Genomic DNA, 23,920 nt, shown 5'->3' on the forward strand with positions numbered 1-23,920 from the left:
AGCAAACAATAACAGGTAAATGAAATATGGATCAATTATAACACTAACTAAACATTTGCTTACTTTTCTGAAAAGTACCTGGGAATATCAGGATATATAACTGTTTATTTACTGAGCCTCAGCAAAGAGATTTGTCTCTCTTTTCTCCCAGGCTAAGACTGAATTCAAAACCAGTAAAGTCCAAATGAGATGAGCTCCTGAGCCAATCAGAGCCCAGTCAAATATTTCAAATATGTACTGCTTCTTGTTTCCTGTTTGTGTCAAACTAAAGAAAAAACACTCAGTTCTCTGTAACAACTTTGCAGCAATGAAACACCACCTGCTGGCCAAATAGGAGAAATACACTTCAGAACATAATCAATACAGGAAAATATCCAATACATTTTACAGGCTTAAAACACACTGTTTCTTCACAGCATGTTATTCAAAGAAATTGAACATGCAAATTAGGCACATGCCCACATTTGAATGCACAATTCCGAGCGCCACAATTCTGAGCGCCATGTATAGAATTTGGAGGAGTCAGTTATATAATGTCACTTCTGTACAGAACTGCCGTTATAGAATATTAGCATAAGGCCATATTTACACTCCTAACGTTAGGTGCGAGTATTTATGCCAGCTCAGACTGGGGTAAGGGCTTGTGTCTAACTGTAGCAGTTAGGCATGTAACTGCATGGATTCTGTAACATTTGTGTGCAAGGCCTAGGCACATCCCTAACTCTTCCATGCCCCTCCCTAGTCCATACCCCCACTGCGGTTGCATGCTATGGATTTTGCGTGCATATTTTATAGAATAACAACTAAGGTCAGTACTGCACATAGGGCCAGATTCTATATATAGCACTTAAAAAACTGCGCAGAAAACATTTCCGCCTAAGCGTATTCTATAAGATTCAAGCATGATATGTAGAATACACTTTGTTGATATCCTAGTGCTTAAAACTACATGCCTCCATTTATACCAATGAAAATGTGGTATAAATACCTGTGCATAGATTTACGCTGACTGGGCCATATTCCATAACAATGCAAATAAATTTGGGAATGCCCACGAAACGCCCATTTTCCCACCCATAGCTATGTCCCTTTTAAACTGTGTGCTTTACAATTTAGGTGCAGTTCATCACAGAATACACTTACTGAGTTATGCATGTAAATTCAAATTATTGCCAATTAGTGCTCATTATTGCTTGTTAAATGCTGTTAAAAATGCTGATTGGTTTGTTAAGCCAATTAAGTTATGCACGTTGTTATGGAATACGCTTAGATTTCAGTGAGGAACACTAGACCCGATATGTAGAATCCAGCAAATCATGGCTACTGGGTCTGAATTATCACCAGTTAGTGCCAATTATTGCTGATTAACTTCAATTATCAGCTCATTATTATTATATTAAGTTATGTGCACAATTGACCTAATTCTATAACTTGGGCGTGCAAGTGTATACAATTAGGGGTCAGTGAATACAAAGCATGTGCCATTCAGCTTACAGTATAACAACAATATTATTCTTTTCAATATTAAATTTGAAGTTTTCTGCAGTGTTTTGTGTCTGGGACTCTTCCCATGATCATACAAGCCAGGAAATACCTGCTGTGGAAGGGAGTAAGCTATCCATATTGTTTCGTTTAGCTCCTATTCAGATATGTTATCTTCTTTGACTGCAAAGGTCTGCATTCTCTATAACACCACGTCCGTGTAAGGTACCCCTTGTCTGAATTAGAGAACACGGGGGTAATAATTCTCTAACAGTGAGCCAATATATAGGTGCTCCTGCTTCATGCATATTCCATAAAGGAAAGAAGACGCCTACTTTCCTTTACAGAATGCTAATGTATGCACTTATAGCAGCCATACAGCTGACACATGTGGGCCTATGCATCTAGTTACAGAATAGCATTTAGGCATATATCTCGCATGTATGCTAGAGGCCGAACAAATTTTGGTTTCAGTTTCAGAAACAAAAGTAGCCCAAAATTCTGTTTCAGGTTTTGGCCATAAATGACAGTATATCTTCAGCTGCAACCGAAACTTCCCTCCCCCCTCGGAATTACTCTCTGCCCCCTCCCCTGAAGAAGGTGGACCCGATGGCAGCTCTCTCTCCCTAGCCCCCAGCTGCAGCTTCCCCCTCCCCCCCATGGCAGCCCCCTCCTGAGCTCCCCCCCCCCCAGCTGCAGCCCCCTCCTGGGCCTACCTTTTTGTTGGTGGGTAATATGTGCAGGAGCATCCCCACTCATTCCTGCTTCCATTCCTGTGCATATCTTGCTGAGAAAATGGCTTCCGGGAGTTCCAGCGGCAGTCTCGTGAGACTGACACGGGAGGTCCCAGCAGCCATCTTGAGAATGGAACCAACACAGGCAAGAACAATCCTCACTCACTCTTGACCATGCCAATTCCAATCTCAAGATGGCTGCCGGGACCTCTCACAGCACTCTCACAAGACTGCTGCTGGAAGTCCCAGAAGCAATTTTCTGAGCCAGGAGTGAGTACCCACCAATGAAAAGGTAGGCCCAGGAAGGAGCAGGCTCAGGAGAAGGGCTACCACGAGGGGGGGGGGGCAGGATGGGAGCGCTGCCACTGGGTCTGGGTCCGGGAGGGGCAGTTTCATTTTAAGTTTCGATTTCTGCCAAAACTGAGCAGCCAGTTTCAGTCACTGATTCAGTTTCAGCAGAAACAGAAGATCCTAGTTTCAGTCGGGCTCATATGCATGTATGTGCAAACATATGTTCATATATCCTACTATTCTAAACATTTACATGCTAACTCATATGTAAATGTTAGTGCATCCATTATAGAATTACTCCCCTCACGTTCCTGAAGGGCAACGGTGTTGCTTGAAGAGATGTAGCAGCAACCTCCCAGCATGAAGCTAACAATATTGCCATATTTTTATTTCTGTGTACTCGAAAAACTTCCACTTTCATGCCCTAGTTGATTGATTACAGATCCAGAGCACTGTGAAGCTACAGGAAGAAAATAAACACTGTAATCTTGGGACCCAGAGAGCCTGTGTGGTATTCTTTGTTCTGCCCCGTGCCCAGCAGCCCAATTTCCATTTAACCTCTGGGTGGAATCAGCACTTTGGGGAAAACAAATACTGACAGGACTGTTGCTTATACCTGTGGCAATTGTCTGCAACTCCATCAGAATTAATGAAAGGATCCAGGTTTGTGCTCTAAAACAGAAAGAGATTTTTTTTTTAAACTTCATTCCATGTGTCACAAAGTGTTAACTCTATTTTCCTACAAAGAGCATAAGAAAAGTGCATTTTTATGTTCATAATTTATTCAGATTTATTATACCGCCATTAACTAACCTGCAGATCATAGCAGGGCACAGTTCTAAAAACAAAGCAAAGACAGAACAGAACTCCATTGTTTATAGGAAAGGTTCAAAATCATACAACCAGGGCAGAAAAGGTAGGTGTAGAGGCAAGAACGGAGGGGAGAGAGGAAAATAGGAACTTAATGGAAGTTGCAGAACCAATGGGGAAAGATGGAAAAGTCAAGATGTGTTAAATTTACTTTCCTGTTAAAAAAAAAAAAAAATCCACGTTAGAAATCTAATAGGAAGATGAGGATAGGAAGCTACTCCCAGCCTGGAGGTGCTCATCAATCAGAACTCACCCTTTCAGTTCACTTCTTCTGTGACCCTTTAAGCCACTAAAAATAAAATCCTAATTTTAAGAAGAATGACTGATCGAACTATTTATCTTTCAGCCCTGGGACTGGTAACGTGGAATGTTGCTACTAATTGGATTTCTGAAAGGTACTTGTGACCTGGATTGGCCACTGTTGGAAGCAGGATACTGAGCTAGATGGACCATTAGTCTGACCCAGTATGGCTATGCTAATAGCCTTATGTTCCTCCCCCCCCCCCCCCCCCCACCTCACTTTACAGCAGTGCTAAGACCTCAACCTCGATTCTCTCTCATCCCTGTGTGTACCTGAGACATTCTTTTATCTATTTATTTATGTTTAAAACATATTCCCACCTAACATTAAGCAACCAGCAACAAAAACATATGCAAAATAAGGCAAAACAAAACAACTAACACAAAGGGCACTGAGGAAGGACAAGGCCATAGCAGAGAGACTGAATGAATTCTTTGCTTCGGTCTTTACGGAACAAGATGTAAGAGATTTACCTGTACAAGAAATGGTTTTCAAAGGTGACAATATAGAAGAACTGAAAGAAATCTCAATGAACCTGGAAGACGTACTGAGCCAAATTGACAGTTATAGAGTGATAAATCACCTGGACTAGATGGCATACACCCCAGGGTACTGAAAGAGCTCAAAGCATGAAATTGCTGATCTGTAACCTGTCATTAAAATCATCCATAGTACCTGAAGAGTGGAGGGTGGCCAATGTAACATCAATTTTTAAAAAGGATTGAAGGGGTGATCTGGGAAATTACAGACCGGTAAGCCTGACTTCAGTGTCGGGGAAAATAGTAGAAACTATTATAAAAAATAAAATTACGGCCCAAGAATATTAAAATGCCTCTGTATCGCTCCATGAGTATTGCATCCAATTCTGGTCACCGTATCCCAAAAATGATACAGTGGAATTATAAAAGGTTCAAAGAAGAGCGCCCAAAATGATAAAGGGGAAGGAATTCCTCCCGTATGAGGAAAGGCTAAAGAGGTTAGGGCTCTTCAACTTGGAAAAGAGACGGCTGAGGGGGGATATGATTGAGGTCTATAGAGCGGGTAGAATTGAATCGATTTTTCACTCTTTCAAAAAGTACAAAAACTAAGGGACATTCAATGAAATTACACGGAAATATTTTTAAAACAAATAGGAGGAAATATTTTTTTTTACTTGAAGAACAGTTAAGCTCTGGAAATTGCTGCTGGAGGATGATTTATTTTATTTATTTTATTTATTTTATTTGTTGCATTTGTATCCCACCTTATCCCACCTCTTTGCAGGCTCAAAGTGGCTTACAATACATCATGAATAGTGGAAGAATGTTAATTAATAAACATTTAGTATTGCAGGGTTTTGGTCAGCATGATGATAATAAGACAGAATAATAGTGTACAAGCAGATATTAAGAGACAATTCTAAATATAGATAGGCGATTTGTACATATTCACATTGGTTGATCTTTGTGATAGGCTTTATTAAAGAGGTGGGTCTTCAGTAATGAGTGAAAGTTCGTTCTTTCGTAGACCGATTTCAAGCTGCACGGTAGTGCATTCCATAGCTGCGTGCTCAGGTAGGTGAAGTTTGATGAATGCATTAGTTTGTATTTCATTCCTTTGCAGCTGGGGAAGTGCAGATCAAGGAATGTGCGGGATGATCTTTTGGTATTCCTAGGTGGTAAGTCGATCAGGTCTGACATGTAAGCTGGTGCGTCTCCATGGATAATTTTATGAACCAATGAGCATACCTTGAAAGCGATACGTTCCTTAAGTGGGAGCCACTGTAGTTTTTCTCGTAAGGGCTTAGCACTTTCAAATTTTGGTTTGCCGAATATAAGTCTAGCTGCAGTGTTCTGGGCTGTTTGGAGTTTCTTGATTATTTGTTCTTTGCAGCCGGCATATAGTGCGTTGCAATAGTCTAGATGACTGAGCACAATTGATGTAACGGCGGTTAGCATATCTGGGTTTAAAAAAGGTTTGGACAAGTTCCTGGAGGGAAAGTCCATAGTCTGCTACTGAAACAGACATGGGAAGCCACGGCTTGCCCTGGGAATGATAGCATGGACTGTAGCTGCTAATTGGGTTTCTGCCAAGTACTTGTGATGTGGATTGACCACTGTTGGAAGCAGGATGCTGGGATAGATGGACCATTGGTCTGACCCAGTATGGCTGTTCTTATCTCTCTATATAATAATTTGTCCATCTGCGTCCCTGGATGGCTGGCTGGCTGGGTTCATAACCGTATGGAAATGAGCTTACGTCAGCTCGCCTCCAGCATTCCCTTCCCTCTCAGTGTCCCGCCCTTGCGTAAAGATCAAATTATGTCAGAGGAGAGCGGGACACTGAGAGGGAAGACAACGGAAGGCTGGAAGCGACGTGAGCCCAGTCCAGCCTGCCACTGCTGCGACCTGAGGTAAGATGAACGGCTTTAAAGCAGGGCGGTAGGAAGGACAGAGTCAGTGGCCATGGATGGGAGGGGAGGGAAAAATCACTGGACATGGATTGGATGGGAGGGCAGGGCAGGGCAGAGGAGAATCGCTGGACATGGGTGGGAGGGCAAGGCAGAGGAGAATCGCTTGACATAGAGGGGATGGGAGGCGAGGAGAGAATCTTGGGACATGAAGGGGAGGGCAGGGCAGGGCAGAGGAGAATTGCTGGACATGGAGAAGAGGTGTTACGTCTGTGCTTTCCTCACCTTCTGGTGGCCAGAATGGGTGGCTGCTATGGACCATCACCCGTTCCAGATTTCTGCTCAGTCCGATCCGGATCTTCCAGGCTGCCAGGTTTGCTTGTGTTGTTTGAGCCTGCACAGCACCCATGCCTGGTGATTACAGCAGCTGAGCCTCAACTGCTTCTGGGCTTATTAGCCATCTTGAAACATTTTTGCTTTGCCTTTGCATCGTCTAAGGCCCTGGTATGTTGGGGTGCTGGTGCACTTCTGCTGTTTCCAGTTTCTAGTTTATTCCTGCCTTGATTCTTGTCTGTTCTTGCTAATCTGTGGATAGTTAGATTAGATTGTTGTTTGTTTGCTTGTCCTGTCTCTGAGTTGTAGTTCTGTGTTTAGTCCTTGTCTGCTTATATTTTACTGGCTGCTCTGCAGCTTTTAGTTTTGTGTCTTGTTAGTTGGTATTTTGCTCCCTGTTTTAGTGGCTGTTTTCAGCTTTCAGTCCTGTCCTTTATTTTACCCATTCCTTGCCCTGCTGTCCCTGTATGTTCCTTTCCCCTCTGACCCTCAGTCCCTGTGCTACCTAGCTGATATCCAGTCCCGGTCCTGTCCAGTAAGTCCTGCCGGCCACCTGAAGCCAGAAGCTCAACTTCTGGTGAAAAGCGGCCAGGTGCAGTTGAAGCCTAACTATTCATTAAAGCTCTGCCTTGTCATTGGTGTGGGGTGGTTTTACCTGCCGCTGCCGCTCCTCGGCAGTGGCCCAAGGGCTCACAACCTAGGTTCCTGCTTGTATATGTGACAAGAGGCCAGAATCGCAGGACACGGAGGTGAGGGGAGGGCAGAGGAGAATCGCTGGACATGGAGGGGAGGCCAGAATCACAGGACACGGAGGGGAGGGCAGGGCAGAGGAGAATCGCTGGACATGGATGGGATGGGAGGGAAGAATCGCTGGACATGGAGGGGAGGGCAGGGGAGAGAGGAGAAATTGCTTAGATGAGAGCCTTCCTAGGTCCCGTTTCATTTTTCACGAAACGGGCTTTGTTGCTTGTGTCCATATATTTGATGGGGTAAATATCACTGCATTGCAACACTGTGATATTCATAAATGCAGTAGGAAGTCTATGGAGTAATGACATGCTGTAGGGGATGGTATACAGTATGATGAACAATCCTATCCCAGGATTAGAGCCACCTTGAAGGCTGATCTTTTCTCAGAGGCCTTTGGTGAGGGCTCACACAGTGGCTACTAACGTGGACTGCTCCTTCTCTCCCTCTATCCTCTCCTCTGTCCTATTTTTACAATTGTAGTTCATTTTCCAGTTCTTCTCTGAATATCAGTTTTGTAAACTGCTTTAATTTCTAAAAATTGAAAGGCAGTATATCAAGAACCTAATAAGATAAACATACATGGGGAAAGATCTACCCTGAAGAAATAGCCTGTGGCCTAACGTACAGGTAACAACATCTGTTGCTCATTCTGCACTGAGGGGCTGATGCAGACCTCAGGGTTACCCTGGGTTGTATGTGCACGTTAATGGCCAAGGGGTTGAGGGCAGGGGTTAACTTGAGCAGTAAAATGTACAGTAATGAGGCCATTAAGTATTCCACAGGAATGTAGAGAAGGAAACAGTGGCTTTTGATGCATGGACAATGCAAGGTATTTTTCACCAGGTCCAGGGCAGTGTAGAAGAGTTAGTGAGAAGGATTTAATACCAGTTTTGTCTTCTTCTGCAACCCAAAAGAAGGGCCTGCAAGTTTGAAAGACTGATGTGAGGTAACAGAGCTTGTGTGCATGTCAGAACAAAAACAAAACTATCAGCACACAGCAGTGTCTGTTCTTCTGTGCATAAAAATCAGCCGCACAAAAATTTTATGTGCAAGAAATTGTGAAGGAGTCTGTTTTGGATCCTAGGGAAATTCACTTGAATGTTGAGAATTCCCCTATATGAGGGAGTGTATAGGAAGTTATCAGTCCCCTTTAATAACACTCCTTCACAGAGCCACCATAAATCCTGCAATAGAGCAGAGAGGGTGTGGCTCAGGGAAGGGAGAGCAGGGTCCAGGACAAAACTCCTGAACACAGCTAAGCCAGAGAGGCCCAGGGAAGACAAGAGTAGCCTTTCAGCAGATGCCTTCACCACATATCTGTAAACAGCAAAACCTTAATTTAGGCAGGGCAAGTTTTACCTTGGAACCTTGTAAACTTCTGATCCTTGAGGCCAGGCAGAGTTTTGATTTACCTTTAGACTAGACTAGTGCACTGAGACTGTGATTTAAATTCGATTACAAATAATCTGGGGTTTATTGGGCTAAATCCTACTGAAATAAACACTAGGTAGGAGCCCTGTTTACTAAAGCACGTTAGCATTTTTAACACGCCTACAATTACCACGTGCGTTAACCATGTAGACACCTATAGTAGGAACGTACATGGTTAACGCGTGTTAAAAATGCTAACACGCCTATAACGCGGCTTAGTAAACAGGGCCTAGATCTCTGATTTCACATTGCTTCTGAGGCAGTCTGGGCAAAGAAATTGTTAATTCTGTTTAAAGTTTGGTGGTTAAATTCTCAGTTCTGTAAAGTAAAGTGAAGGAATGCCAGCTGGATTTAATTTACTCAGAAGTTAGCTTCTGCTAGATTGAAAGGTTAGAAAGGTCAGAGAGAGAAACTTTCTTTGACCCCTTGTGAGTGATGGATGGTTAAGGCTAGTTCATAGATATTATTTTACCACAGCTGGAGGCTATTAAATCTTGAGGGGATCAGCAAAGCAAGGCATGTTGCAGACATACTGTAGTTTTAAAAGGATTAGTTGTAAAATGCTTAGAAGGAGATAGTGTAAGTGTAGATATTCCTGATGTTTAGATTTGTTTTATAAGGAATTCTGATTTCTGTTTATTGTAGAATATGTTTTATTCTGTGTAATTAATATGTAGAATATCTTTAAATCCAGTGTTACATATTTGCCTGACTCTTTAAAGTGAGCCTTTGTCTGCTGTTTAAGAGGTCAAGCATCTGGTTTGAATTATCTACAGTCCTAGCTAGTTTTGTGAAGAAAGCTAATAGGTGAAAAAGGTCAGGACTAGTCAACTCTCTTCTCCTTGATTGATTAGCTAAGTATAGGACTGGTTCTGAAAGTAATAACAAATCATATATGTATGCCATTAAGTAAGATTGGCCCTTGACCCCTTAATGAATGCCAGAGTCCAGTTAGCTGTTTAAGCTATGACTGGGATTATGAAAATCATAATAAAATGCAAGAGATAGGTGCCCCATTGTCTAATGTGAGGGGCCCCAGGTCATAGGTCAGTTTAGGAAATGTCTGAAACCTATGTAACTGATATTTTGAATATGTATAGAGATGATTGGTTGAGACAGGGTAATCAATCTATTCTTTGCCATCTGGTGAGAAGGGGGGGCTAGAGAGGAGGTTTGAAACTGTATATAACTGGGAGCAGAGGCAGCTTACATTGGAACAGACAGAAGAAGGAGAGAGAGGACAGACAAGAGATGCAGGATCCAGAGAGAGCTGAAGAAGAGACTTAGTGCTGATGTTCTACTTTGTTTGCTGCCAAATAAAGAAGATTTCTCCCTCATTCTGGTGTGTGCTGTTTGACTCCTGAAGTACCACAGATTTTGCTGACAATAGTGGTAATTCCTGCAACACTTCTTTTATTATTTGTTATGTTAAAGCTCAATGCCCATTATTCGTAATCAGTATTTGTATTTGGTTGAATAATATTTTTCATTATTCATATTCAGTCGAATAGTCACATATGCTATTCGGTACAGCTCTAGTTCAGAGGACATCCAACAGTGTGGCCTGAGTTTTTCTGTGGAAGGAGTGTGCAGTGGGTGCCTTATTCAGCCTCCTGGGGGAATCTCCAGTCCTGGCCTACGCCCTAAAAGCAAAAATATTGTGTACTCGGCCAGCTCTCAAGCTCCAGAGTGTCCACTAGGCAACTGCCTAGAGTAACTGCAAAGGTCAGGGCTTACAACTGCATTATATAGCCTGCAGAAAATTTACTTTTCCTCAGAAGGATCAGCATGGCTATGAGAATTCTGCCCTATAGTGTTCTTACAAAACATGTCTAAGATTGATCAGAGATGCTGGAACTTCTGGAAGCAGCCATCCTTTTTCCTAAGGAATATTTTTCCCTAAATATGGAGACCTTTCCCATATGTGAATGTGATGGTATCACATATAATATGAGCTGGAGTGGAGAGTAGGGGGTAGGCTACATCTCATATTTTTTACACAAGTTGCAAAGCTTACCCTACACATCCACATTTTTCAAACAAGCACCAACAGAAATGTGTGTTGGGGGGGGGGGGTTCCCCCTTTGTTTTAGGAGTCCCTTTTCACGCTCAGATTTGTAGTAAATTTCCCAGGAACATCACAAGTAAAACTACAAATGGCAGGATTATGCAGGTCATGACTTTTTCCCATCTAAGTATAGCAGGCAGGTTTTGGCAGTAGCATAGCCAGGAACTTTTTACAGGGGCTGCATCTCCCCCCACCCCTATGCGACCCCATCTCTCCCCACAGTCACCCCCCCCCCCCCCCCATACCTTAAAATCCTCTCAGCTTTATTCTTCACCCAGGCAGCGGCATTCATAGGCTGACTGAGGCCTACTCCAGGACTTTCTCCCTGAACCATCCCTCCCCTTCTGATGCAACTTCCTGTTTTGTGAAGGATAGGACAGTTCAGGGAAGCAGGCCACAGGCAGTCTATGAGTGCTGCTGCTGCTGCCTGGGTGAAAACTAAAGCTGAGATGATTTTAAGGGGGGGGCAAGGTCTGAGAGGGGGTGCATATACCACTGACGCACCTAGTTTAAATACGCCACTGGGTCTTGGAGTAATGTGTGCAGAGCTGTGCTTCTATTATTTTTTTGCCACCCTTGCTAGCTTCCCATCATAGTGTGTATGTAATAGCTTGTTAAGCCCTGTCAAAACACATCCTACATGTGACATTAAACAGCAATAACCATAACAATGATTTCGCAGAGAGCAAAGCAGCTACAACCAAATCTTATCACATTCCAGTGACTGTATTTTCTTCAAATAAAAAAAGCCAGAGACAACACAACCTTTGAAAAAGCTCTGTCAGCACCCTTGGAGTTTCATTTTGACTGGCACTATTTGCTTTTGGTTCCTTCAAAGATCACTTAGATAGAAACCTTCCTTTCTGCTAAAAAGAACTTCTCGTTTTGACTGAACACGTGTGTTGTGGGGTATGTAAGTGACAGTGGCTGACAGGCATGGAGTCTAGCCCTGGCCACCATCTCTAGTTCTCAATAAGGTGGACAGAATGTGCACATCATGCCTGTATGTTTGTACTGTGTCCAACACCAACATGTTATCCGCATTGTAAAGCAGATCCGTCCCAAGGGCTGTATGGACACTGAGGCTGCAAGGGAGAAGGGGGTGCAACATTTGCTCCCCAACCCCCATCCATATCTCCTCTGCAGTATCCGCAGCACAATGGGCAGGGCAGGTGACAGTGTTAGGAAGAATGTTGCACAAGGCACAATTCCAGCTCAGGACAATTCTTTTGTAAGGGCTCAGGTTTTTTCTGCCCAGAGGCATCTTATGGACCCTAGAAAAGGTACAAAAAGAGGGTGTGGCAACAATTATTCCTTGACCCCCTGATGTCTCCATTGGTTTGTATGTGGCACAGTACCTCTGAATGTGCATTCCCGTTTAAAGCAGTGACAGAAGGAATGTGCCAGCAAATATGTATGATGGCAGGGCTGTAGTAGCTGGTGTGATGCGGACAGGAGTGGATATGGAAGGAGAACCTCCTCTATTATGGCCTGACTGCTGAGACGCCAGGTAGGAGATGCAGTGATGGAGCCCTTGAAGATGACAGATGAGGCTTCAGCAGCCAGTGAATGCCTTCAGGTCTGTGACACAAGGACTAAGGATGACATGGTATAGTGGCTTTTCTGAAGAAGTTCAGAAAGCAGAGGAAATATCTCTGGGTAAGTGAACAGTACTTTGCTGGGAGATGTGGTGTCTTAAAGCTTGGGACAGAAGAGAGCTTGTGAATTTATTGACAACATCTGTCTCAATTTCATTAAAAAAGCAAAATTTATTAGCTTGTTTAAACAGTCTAATTTTCTTTTGCCCTAGTTTAACCTTAATTGTTACAGACCTAGAATATTAAAAGGTAGGTATTAGATTGTTTAGAGAGCTAATATTCATTTGCCTCACCCCAAGGTACTGAAAGAACTGAAACATAAATTTTAAGATCTACTATTAGTAATTTGTAACTTATCATTAAGATTGGAGGATGGCCAACATAAGCCAATTTTTTAAAAAGGTTCCAGGGATGATCCGAGAAACTACAGATCACTGACCCTGACATGAATGTCAGGCAAAATGGTGGAGACTATTATAAACAAGAAAATTGCTCAATGCATAGTCAGACATAATTTAAAGGGACAGATTCAACATGGATTCAGCCAAGGGAAGTTTTGCCTCACCAACCTGCTATGTTTTTGAAGCTGTAAATAAACGTGGATAATGGTGAGATTGTTGATTTGGTGTATCTAGATTTTCAGAAGTCTTTTGACAAAGCCCCTCATGAGACACTCCTGTGAAAATTAAAAAACCTTGGGATAGCAGGCAATATTCTGTTGTGGATTGGGAACTGGTTAAAAGAAAGAACAGGGGTTTCCAACCCAGCCTTTGTGACACACCAAGCCAATCTGATATTCAAGATATCCACAATGAATACGCATAATGTAAATCAAGCAACTGCATTTCCAAATTTGCAATAATTTATTCTTCTTATATAGAAATTCCACTTATAGTTTTATCATAACAAACAATGTGCTACTATCTGCATACACTCACTCTCAAACCACATTCATACTACTCACAACAAACCTCTTTATCTCTGTTTTAAACCGAAGGAGATCACATGATACTAGGATATCACTCCCCGTAAGCAAGTTGACAGCTTATAATTGGTTCCTTGCTAATATGCTAAGGTATTTAGCAACACAGTTGCTACATCACTTTTCTTCTCAAGTTCAAATTTACACTTCACAAAAAAATCAGTTGTCACTTTCAGGAAACCTCAGTTCATAATAATGATGTTTTTTCCATCCACATGCTAAGGTATTAGCAACACAGCTGCATTATTACTTTTCTTTTCAAGTTTGCAATTACACTTAAAAAGTCACTTATCAATTTCAGGAAGCTTCAATTCATAATAATGATGTCTTTTCAACCAATCAAGATGATTATTCTTCTAGTTTCACAACTGGTATCACGTGATAGTTCTTACAATTCCATCATCATTTCCAATTACTAGTGTCACGGTTCTTCCTTGGGTATTCTCCTATAGGCTCATTACTCCACCTTCTGTAATGGCCAAATATTAACAATCAGCACCAGACGTTACCATAGTGATTAAACCCAACGCTTGCACTGTGTTTTGCCACCTGGCGTCTTCAGCGGTTTAACTACAATAAAAATAGAATAAAAGCAGATACAGCACCCCGCTACAATATAGCTTTACTCTTATCTATTTTTAACTACCAAATGGAACTAATTCCCATACCTCTTATCTTATTACCGGCTGCTTACACAGGATCGACCTCACTCAAGGGACCTGGAAAAAATGGCACCGAGATCTGCTAGAACGCTGGCGCTTGCGTACATTTATCAAGAGCAGGAGGAGCTATATGTGACCAATCAGTGACCTGAGCTCACAGCCCAGTCCACTTTACTTCCTTATTGAGCCCCTGCAGAGAGACCGTACCCCATTCATATATTAATTGTTGCGTTCTCGAGGGCCTTGGCATTCTGTCAGGTCCTTGAGGCAGGACTGGAGTTCGTGAGCCCTTGGGCCACTGCCGAGGAGTGGCAGTGGCAGGCAAGACCACCTCGGGACTGGAAACACAGAAGAGCAGTACTGGAACTCTGGACTGGAGTAGTACAAGGCGGGCAACTAGAACAGATGAGACAGGAACAGCTTCACCTGCACCTAGCCACCGTTCCTCCGGAGTTGAGCTCCGAAGTGCAAGCAGCCGGCAGGACTTGCAGGATAAGGCAGGAACTGAAGATCCAGAGGACCCACCCAGGGTCTGGGATACACGAGGGTGACAGGGCACGGAACTAGACTCAGACAGTGTGCTGCTGCACAGCCACTAGCAAGACCCAAAAGACAGACCAAGGAACACAAGGCATACAGAAGCTAGCAGGAGCAAGGACTAGGGCAGCAACACACTAGGCAGAACGGGGATCCGGGAATACCCACAGGGTAAACCCTCTAGCTAGGTGGAGACAGGATACAGGAATAATCACCCAGGAAAACATCACCCAGGCTCAGCATCTTGGCTGGAACTGGAACTTGGAACAGACTCAGCATCTTGGCTGGAACTGGAACTTGGAATGGACTCAGCATCTTGGCTAGCACTGGAACTCAGAGCGAACTCCGCATCTAAGCTGGAACTGGAACTCTGAACAGGAGCTGAACCGGGACTGGGACCCGGACTGGAATCAGAAGCTTGACTGGCAGCGCCCCTCAAACTGGACTCAGGAGCTTGGCTGGGAGCGCCCCGCGAACTGGACTTTAACTGAGGCTCGGTCTGAAGCACCACTCGAACTGGCCTTAGGAGCTTGATAGGAGGTGCCCTCTGGACTGGAAGCGGAGGCTCCACCTGAACCACCCTTCGGACTGGCACCGGAGGCTTGGTTAGAAGTCCCCCTCGAACTGGACAGGTCACTTGGACAAGAACCGGATACTCGACCCGGAGTGCCAGTCGCACAGGCCTCGGAGACTCCGTCAGAAGCACCCCTCGGACTGGACTCAGAGGTTTCAAAGGGCTTGCCACTTGAAGGAGGACTTGAGGCTTGGCCCGGAGCGCCACTTGAGCAGGAATCAGAGGCTAAATCGAAAGCTTCCCTCGGACTGGACTCGGAGGCTTAAGTGGAAGCGTTACTTGAACTGGAAGCGGGGACTCAGTATGAAGCACTCCCTGGACTGGACTCAGGCGCCTAGGTGGCGGCACCACTTGGACTGGAATCAGAGGCTTGGTCTGACATCGCACTCAGCCTGACCTCAGAGACCTGGTCAGGACCATCCCTCGGAACGAACTCAGAGGCTTAACTGGCGGCTTCACTCGAACAGGATTCGAAGGCTCCGCTTGAAACTCTCCTCGGACTGGACTCAGCGCTGGTGGACTGGAATCCCGAATAGGAACTAACCCGCTATGGTACCGCAGGCTGCTCTGCTGAAGAGACCTGAGCGGAGGAATTCCCCGGCGTCTTCTTTCAGCCTCAGCTTCAGGAGTATCCCGCAGAGCTGGCTCCTCCAGAAGTCTGAGGCGGTACTCACAGAGCAAGATAGCAGGATTCATGTCAGAAACTGGGCTATGGTGGACCAGACGCCACCAGAGACGCTTTCTTTCAGCTGCTGCTTCAGGAGTATCCTTCAGGGCTGGATCAGACAAAAGTTTATCTCGGTACTCCCGAAGCGTCATAAAAGGACCCAAAAAAGAAACTGGGCTGACATAAGGATCAGAGTCAAAATCAGAAACTGCACCCGGATTGTCCACAGGGAATGAACTCATGGGCAGGCAGCCCACTGGAGTGATGATCTTGCCGGGTCAAAGTCAAAATCAGAAACTGCACCCGGATTGTCCACAGGGAACGAACTCATGGGCAGGCAGCCCACCGGGAGTGATGATCATGCCGGGTCAAAGTCAAAATCAGAAACTACACCCGGATTGTCCATAGGGAACAAAGCTATGGGCAGGAAGTCCACCTGGACGGCTGATCTTGCCGGACTCTTGGCCTTTGCATTCTGTCGCGTTCTCGAGGGCCTTGGCATTCTGTCAGGTCCTCGAGGCAGGACTGGAGTTCATGAGCCCTTGGGCCACTGCCAAGGAGCGGCAGCGGCAAGCAAGACCACCTCGGGACTGGAAACACAGAAGAGCAGTACTGGAACTCTGGACTGGAGTAGTACAAGGCGGGCAACTAGAACAGATGAGACAGGAACATCTTCACCTGCACCTAGCCACCGTTCCTCCGGAGTTGAGCTCCGAAGTGCAGGCGGCCGGCAGGACTTGCAGGATAAGGCAGGAACTGAAGATCCAGAGGACCCACCCTGGGTCTGGGATACACGAGGGCGACAGGGCATGGAACTAGACTCAGACAGTGTGCTGCTGCACAGCCACTAGCAAGACCCAGAAGACAGACCAAGGAACACAAGGCGTACAGAAGCTAGCAGGAGCAAGGACTAGGGCAGCAACACACTAGGCAGAATGGGGATCCGGGAATACCCACAGGGTAAACCCTCTAGCTAGGTGGAGACAGGATACAGGAATAATCACCCAGGAAAACACACTAGCCAGACAGATACAGGATTCAGGATATACCCACAGGATATACAAGCAGGGTAGGCACACAGGCTAGACAAGGCAGGGTTCAGGGTAAAGAGAGCAAACCAGGAATAACAGGCCAAGGGTCTTGGGCAGGCAGCACAACAGAGTAACCAGGAATAACAGGCCAAGGGTCTGAAGCCACAGCCGTTCCACACACTGACTGGGGAACCCACAAAGGCTGAGGCTTCACATACAGACAGAGAACAAACCCGGACAAAGGCTTCACCCCAACCCAGGGTAAGCCAGGAACAGAGGCTTCACCCCAACACATGGTAAGCCTGGAGCAGAGGCTTCACCCCAAACACAGGGTAAGCCAGGAACAGAGGCTTCACCCCAAACACAGGGTAAGCCAGGAAGGACCCGCAGTCCACAGACAGACAGTGGCAGGGAAGACCCCCCACGGAAGGACAACAGAGACACAGACACAGAAAGAAACTGGGCTGGAACCCAGAGAGAGGCTAAGCAGTAGTGCAGCAGACACTTACTAACCTGACCTAAGAGCATAACACTTATGCAAAGGCACTGACTGCAAGCACAGCACTTCCTTATGAAGGCTCTCACTGATGAGTCACCAGCAGTAGGACAGAAGCAGGAAGTACACTGACCCCAAAGAGAGGCTTGACACACATAGGAAGTGAGCCCACAGGAAAGACAAGCAGGAGCCATCTTGGAAGCTGGAACAGAGCCGGTGGCAGCCATCTTAGATGCTGGCTCCCTAGAGAGGCATAGCCCACACAGGTGAGGTCTAGTGAAGCAATCAGCACAGAGACTAGAGACAAGACAAACACAAACACAGACAGAAGCCAGCAGAGCTGCTGACCCCCAGAAAGAAGGTAAGGCTGAGGGTGGTCATGGCCACAGACGTGACATTAATCTCTGTTCCTTGTTCATCATTTTTTGCAGAATATTGCCACAATACTTTTTATCAAACTGTATCAACACCACAAACCGTAACTCAGAAATAGAATGATTTTGGGACACCCAATGTTCTACCAACGGTGTACCCATTTTTGATAATCTGATGTTGCTTAGGTGTTGGGCCAAGCGGTGCTTAATCTTTTTAACAGTCTGCCCTATGTACCACTTGCCACACGGACAGGTGATACCAAATATAACCATGTCCGAGTTGCAATCAGTTCTTCTGTGTAGATAACATTTATAGTTAGACTGATTAGGTATACTTTTGGTCTCCTTAGCATAGCGGCAATAAACGCACCCCGTACAGTTAAAATGCCCAGTATCATTAGAAGAGACAGATTCCCTATTACTCAAATGTTCTCCTAAATTACTGCCCTGTGAATATGCAAATCTAGGTCTGCACTCAAAACCTGAGGATATACCTAGCATCTGCCAATGCTTATTAATTATTATTTTTATTTCAAAAATTCCAGGTTCATTAGGCAGGACACAGGTTGTCGGATTATGTGTATCTTTTTGAGCATCAGAGGGATTCAGAAGTCAGTCCCTATGAGCATTAAATGCTCTTTTATAAGCCTTTCGCACAATCTTGTTAGGGTAACCCCTATCTAAGAACCGGTTCTTCATATGCTCTGCCTGTTCTATAAACACTTTCTTATCAGAGCACAGTCTACGAATCCTAAGAAATTGCCCCACTGGAATGCTATTTTTTTAAGGTACGGGGATGGAAGCTGTCATAATACAATAATGTATTACAGTCTGTTGATTTCCTGTATCCCTGGGTATCAAATCGGCCATCCACAAAGCTAATGTTGATATCCAAAAAGTAAACCTCATTACCACCAATATGGCTAGAAAATGTGATATTGCTATCAACACGATTTAAATAGCCAAGGAATTTTTCCAATTCTTCATGACTACCCTTCCAGATTAATAGTACATCATCTATGTACCTCCACCAAGAGACCATAGATGAACTAAATGCACTATTATGTATAAATGTATCTTCAAATGATGCCATATAGAGGCAAGTAATTGAGGGGGCAACCGTGGCCCCTATAGCTACCCCTTTTATTTGAAGAAAAATTTTTTCCTGAAATCTGAACTAGTTCTTCATAATTACTGATTCTGCCATTTGATTTAATAAAGCAACATGGGCTGCAGAGATATCCATTTTTATCAAGCAACTATTAATGACTCCCAAAGCTTCCTTTCGAGGAATATTAGTGTATAAAGCTTTAACATCAAGAGTCACTAAAATGATAGACGTATCTTGAGGTATAACAAATTGGCTCAACCGGACTATCAAGTCTTTCGAATCTCAATTCTTGCCTCTATATGGCATAGCGAAGGACATACTCTAAAAAAAAAAAAAAAGTTTTTAAAGTTGTTTTTTTCGGGGTGTGGGAGGTGGTTAGTGACCACTGGGGAAGTCAAGGGAGGCCATCACCGATTCCCTCTGGTGGTCGTCTGGTCAGTTCGGGCACCTTTTTGATGCTTGGTTGTGAAAAAAAATGGACCAAGTAAAGTCATCCAAATGCTCGTGAGGGACGCCCTTCTTTTTTCCATTATCAGCCGAGGACGCCCATCTGTTAACCACGCCTCCATCCCGCCTTCGGTACACTGCCGACACGCCCCTTGAACTTTGGTCGTTCCCGCGACGGAAAGTAGTTGAGGACGCCCAAATTCGGTTTTCGATGATGCCAATTTGGGCGACCTTAGGAGAAGGACGCCCATCCCCCGATTTGTGTCGGAAGATGGGCGCCCTTCTCCTTCGAAAATAAGCAGGTTGGTTGCCACATCTCAAAAAAAGATATAGTGGAATTTGAAAAGCTACTGAGAAACGTGAACAATATAGTTAACAGGATGGAATTACTCTCATATGAGGAAAGGCTAAAGAGTTTAGGCCTCTTAGGTTGGAGAAAAGACATCTGGCAAGAGATATAGGTCTATAATATCCTGAGTGGAGTGGAACAGGCAAAATGAATTGATTGTTTACTTTTTTAAAAAGTATAATGACTAAGGGCCCTGTTTACTAAGCCATATTATAGGCACGTTAGCATTTTTAATTCACGTTAACCATGTACGCACATTAACCATGTACATGCCTACAATGTCCCTATAGGCGCCTACATGGTTAGCTCATGCAATAAGTGTAGGCGCGTAAAAACACTAACGCACCTTAGTAAACAGGGACCTAAGGGACACACCATGAAGTTACTAAGTAGTAAACTTACAACAAATTGGAGAATATATTTTTTTTCACTCAACATTTAATTAAGCTCTGGAATTCGTTCCCAGAAAATTTAGTAAAAACAGCATACGAACATAAGAATAGCCATACTGGGTCAGACTAATGGTCCATCTAGCTCAGTATCCTGCTTCCAACAGTGGCCAATCCAGGTCACAAGTCCCTGGCAGAAACCCAATTAGTAGCAACATTCCAAGCCACCAATCACAGGGCAAGCAGTGGCTTTCCCCATGTCCAAACCTTTTTTAAAATCTAGATACACTAACTGTTGCTACCACATCCTCTGGCAGCGAGTTCCAGAGCTTAACTATTCTTTGAGGGAAAAAAATATATTTCCTCCTATTTGTTTTAAAAAGTATTTCCATGTAATTTCACTGAGTGGATCTTCTACTAAGGCACGTTAGCGTTTTTAGCACACGCTGAAAACAGGCATGCACTAAACGCTAGAGACGCCCATAGGAATATATTGGCGTCTCTAGCATTTAGCGCACGCCTATTTTTAGTAAAAGACCTCCTGAGTGTCTACACCACTCAGAATTTTATAGACCTCAATCACATCCCCCCTCAGTTATCTCTTTTCTAAGCTGAAGAACCCTAACCTCTTTTCCTCATATGGGAGGAGTTCCAACCCTTTTAGCAGTTTGGTCACTCTTCTTTGAACCTTTTCTAATTCCACTATATCTTTTTGAAATACAATGACCAGAATTGAACGCCATACTTAAGGTGAGGTCGCACCACAACGCGACACAGAGACATTATAATATTCTCGATCTTATTTTGCACCCCTTTACTAATAATTCCTAGCATCCTGTTTGCTTTTTTGGCCACCACCACACACTGGGCAGATTTCAGTGTATTGTCTACAATGACACCTAGATCTTTTTCTTGAGTGCTGACTCCTAAGGTGAACCCTAGCATCAAGTAACTATGGTTCAGATTATTCTTCCCAATGTGCATCACTTTGCAATTGTCCACATTAAATTTCATCTGCCATTTGGATACCCAGTCTTCCAGTTTCCTAAGGTCTTCCTGCAATTTTTCACAATCCACATGTGTTTTGACTACTTTTGAATAGTTCTGTGTCATCTGTAAATTTAATAACCTCACTCATCATACCAATTTCCAGATAATTTATAAATATATTAATTAGCACCAGTCCCAGTATAGATCCCTGTGGCACTCCACTATTCACCCTCCTCCACTGAGAAAAATGGCCATTTAACCCTATCCTCTGTCCAATAACCAATTCCTAATCCACAGGAGGACTTTGCCTTCTATTCCATGGCTTTTTTAAACTTAGCCAGGTTTAAAAAATGTTTGGATAAATTCCTAGAAGAAAAGTCCATGAAATGTTAATAAATTTGACATGGGAAAAGCCACTGCTTAACTCGGAGGGTAGGTAGCATGGAGTCATGATACTTTATGGGTTTCTGGCAGATACTTGTGACCTGAGCTGCTGGCCACTGTTGTAAACAGGATACTGGGCTAGATAGACCTTTGGTCTGACCCAATATGGCTATTCTTGTGTTCTTATGACTTGTGTCCTGTAAATACTATCCCTCCATAGAGAAGACAGCAGTGAATGAAGGATGCAGAATGAAGAATATGCAGACGGGAACAAGTGGGGAGGGGGAGGAGTTGTACAGATGTATTGGGACAGTGATTCTCAACACAGTTCTCAGGGCACACCCAGCCAGCTAGGTTTTCAGGATATCCACAATAAATCTGCATGAGACAAATTTGCATATTGCATACTGACAAGTGGAACAAGTAGACGTGAATCACTTGTTTACTCTTTCCAAAAATACAAGGACTAGGGGTCACACAATGAAGCTACTAAGTAGTAAATATAAAACAAATCAGAAAAAACATTTCTTCACTCATGGTCCCTTTTACTAAGACGCGTAGGCACCTATGTGCACCCAATGCACACCAAATTGGAGTTACCGCCCAGTTATCGCATGGCCCTTATGGTAATTTCAATTTTGGCACGCGTCCACTACTCGTGTCTGAAAAATATTTTTTTATTTTTTGGCGCGCATAGCGGACACGCGCCAAGTGGCATCTGACGCACATAGGTCATTACCATCCAAATTCTTTACCACTAGGTCTATGGCTGGCGGTAAGGTCTCAGACCCAAAATGGACGGTGGCAATTTTGATTTTGCCGCACGTCAATTTTTGACAAAAAAAAGAGGCATTTTTTGCAGGTGCACTGAAAAATGGGTATGCGCTTGCCCAAAACCCACACCTACACTACCACAAGCCACTTTTCAGCGCGCCTTTGTAAAAGGACCCCTCAATGTATAACACTGGTAAATGGCATTTTTGTTACAAAGAATGTGAATGGCGTTCTTAGCTAAGTCATGGGTGCTGAATTCGAAAATGAAATCAGTTTTTGCCTATCGGGCTCAGTTTTCTTGTGACACGCTACCCTTTTTTATAAAAATCCTTGAAAACACTGCATTTTGGTACCCTGCTGTGCAGGGCCGCCGAGAGGGGGGGGGGCGGGGGGACAAAATCCCCAGGGCCCGGGTCTTCAAGAGGGGCCCGGTGCCAGTCCCACCCGCCCTCTGACTGTCTGCCACCGGGCCGGCCCCCTGTATTTAAATCACCGCGCAGTGCGACTCTCCCTCTCACCTCCCTGTGAGGCGGAACTCCTCCCTTCAGGTCTCCTTCCCTCCCTGTATCCCGCCCTCGGGGGAGCAGCAGCAGCAGCGGGGACCTCGGAGGGTGGAGGGGAGCGGCAACCTCAGGGGCGGGGCTGCGGCGGGGGCGAGGCGGCCTTGTCCCGGGCCCGGCCAAGTTTCTCGGCGGCCCTGCTGCTGTGGATTAATTTAATTCAGCAGTTGTAATTGTTGGAAAAACAATTGAAATATACTAGGAATTACAATACAAAACCCTTAATTTAGAAAGCCACCACCAGGAAATAAGGGAGGTTTGGCAACATTGCTCCTTGAGTCATGCTCGAACATGTTCAAACACGTTCTGTTGCGTCAGTTGCCACCTGTATCTCAGCATTGAGAGTTCAGTCAGCAATTGCTGTTGGAAGTGACTGCTTGTAGTTCTACGTTTGTGAAGGTTTTTGTTTTATCTGTGGAGAGTTTACTCTGAAGTCGCAAAAATGAAAACTTAATTCTCTTGTAAAAAAGTGCTGCAAACTATATTTCGGGTGTAAGGTTGGTGAACAGGACTGCAAATGGGCTCCCCACATTTGCTGTTTGATGTGTGTTACACTCCTGACAGGCTGGTTAAAAGGAAGACATCACATGCCCTTTGCTGTTCCCATGATTTGGAGGGAACCAACGGATCACACAACAGTTATTTCTGTCTGACAAAAATATCAGGAATCACCTCAAAAACAAGGAAAACTGTGCAATATCCTAACTTACCATCTGCTATTAGACCTGTATGGCACAGTGAAGAATTGCCAGTACCAGTGTCTCCTGAGAATTTGATAGTGAGTGAAGATGAATACAGTGACGAACATGCAGAAGACAGAGAAGGGGATATGCATACCGACCCATCATTTCAGGACCTCTGTGAATCAAATGTGCCCCACTTTTTGACACAAGGGGATCTCAAAGATCTTGTTCGTGATTTAAATTTGTCGAAGCAACAGGCTGAGCTTTTAGGTTCGAGATTAAAAAGATGGAATCTTCTTTCTTGCGATACGAAAGTGAGTGTTTTTCGTGACCAACATGCTGTTTTTTCTGAATATTTCTCCAAGGAAGGTGACATGGTCTTTTGTAATGATATCGAATCTGTTAGAACGGTTCCACCAGGACATTTCTCAAATGGAAAAGCATTATCAAGGCAAATGGAATGCTGCAATGTTGTCCAACTACTGCTGGACCTTACGGAGAGACGTTCCTGAGGCAAAGTACCACAGGAAATCAGGAAGGAAATCTTTTTAGGTATGTTTCTTCACTTCTCTTTACTCTTATGTTGCTTATATCTTTGATTTCTTTGTGAACTGATACAGTTTTTTTGGAACTCTTGTAGCAGAAGCGTGTCATTTTGCCAGA

At 44.3% G+C, this 23,920-nt stretch overlaps 1 protein-coding gene across 1 annotated transcript in view; it reads right to left on the reverse strand.

Moving 5' to 3' along the window:
* The window catches only part of LOC115471411 (ICOS ligand-like), a 42,875-nt gene that overhangs the window by 14,079 nt on the left and 4,876 nt on the right, over window positions 1–23,920 (reverse strand). Inside the window, exon 3 of the mRNA XM_030205117.1 lies at window positions 3,124–3,179. Within this exon, the coding sequence (XP_030060977.1) occupies window positions 3,124–3,179 (56 nt within the window). The remainder of the gene's footprint in view (window positions 1–3,123; window positions 3,180–23,920) is intronic.

The sequence above is a fragment of the Microcaecilia unicolor genome, chromosome 5 (assembly GCF_901765095.1).
Source record: "Microcaecilia unicolor chromosome 5, aMicUni1.1, whole genome shotgun sequence".
Taxonomy (NCBI): domain Eukaryota; kingdom Metazoa; phylum Chordata; class Amphibia; order Gymnophiona; family Siphonopidae; genus Microcaecilia; species Microcaecilia unicolor.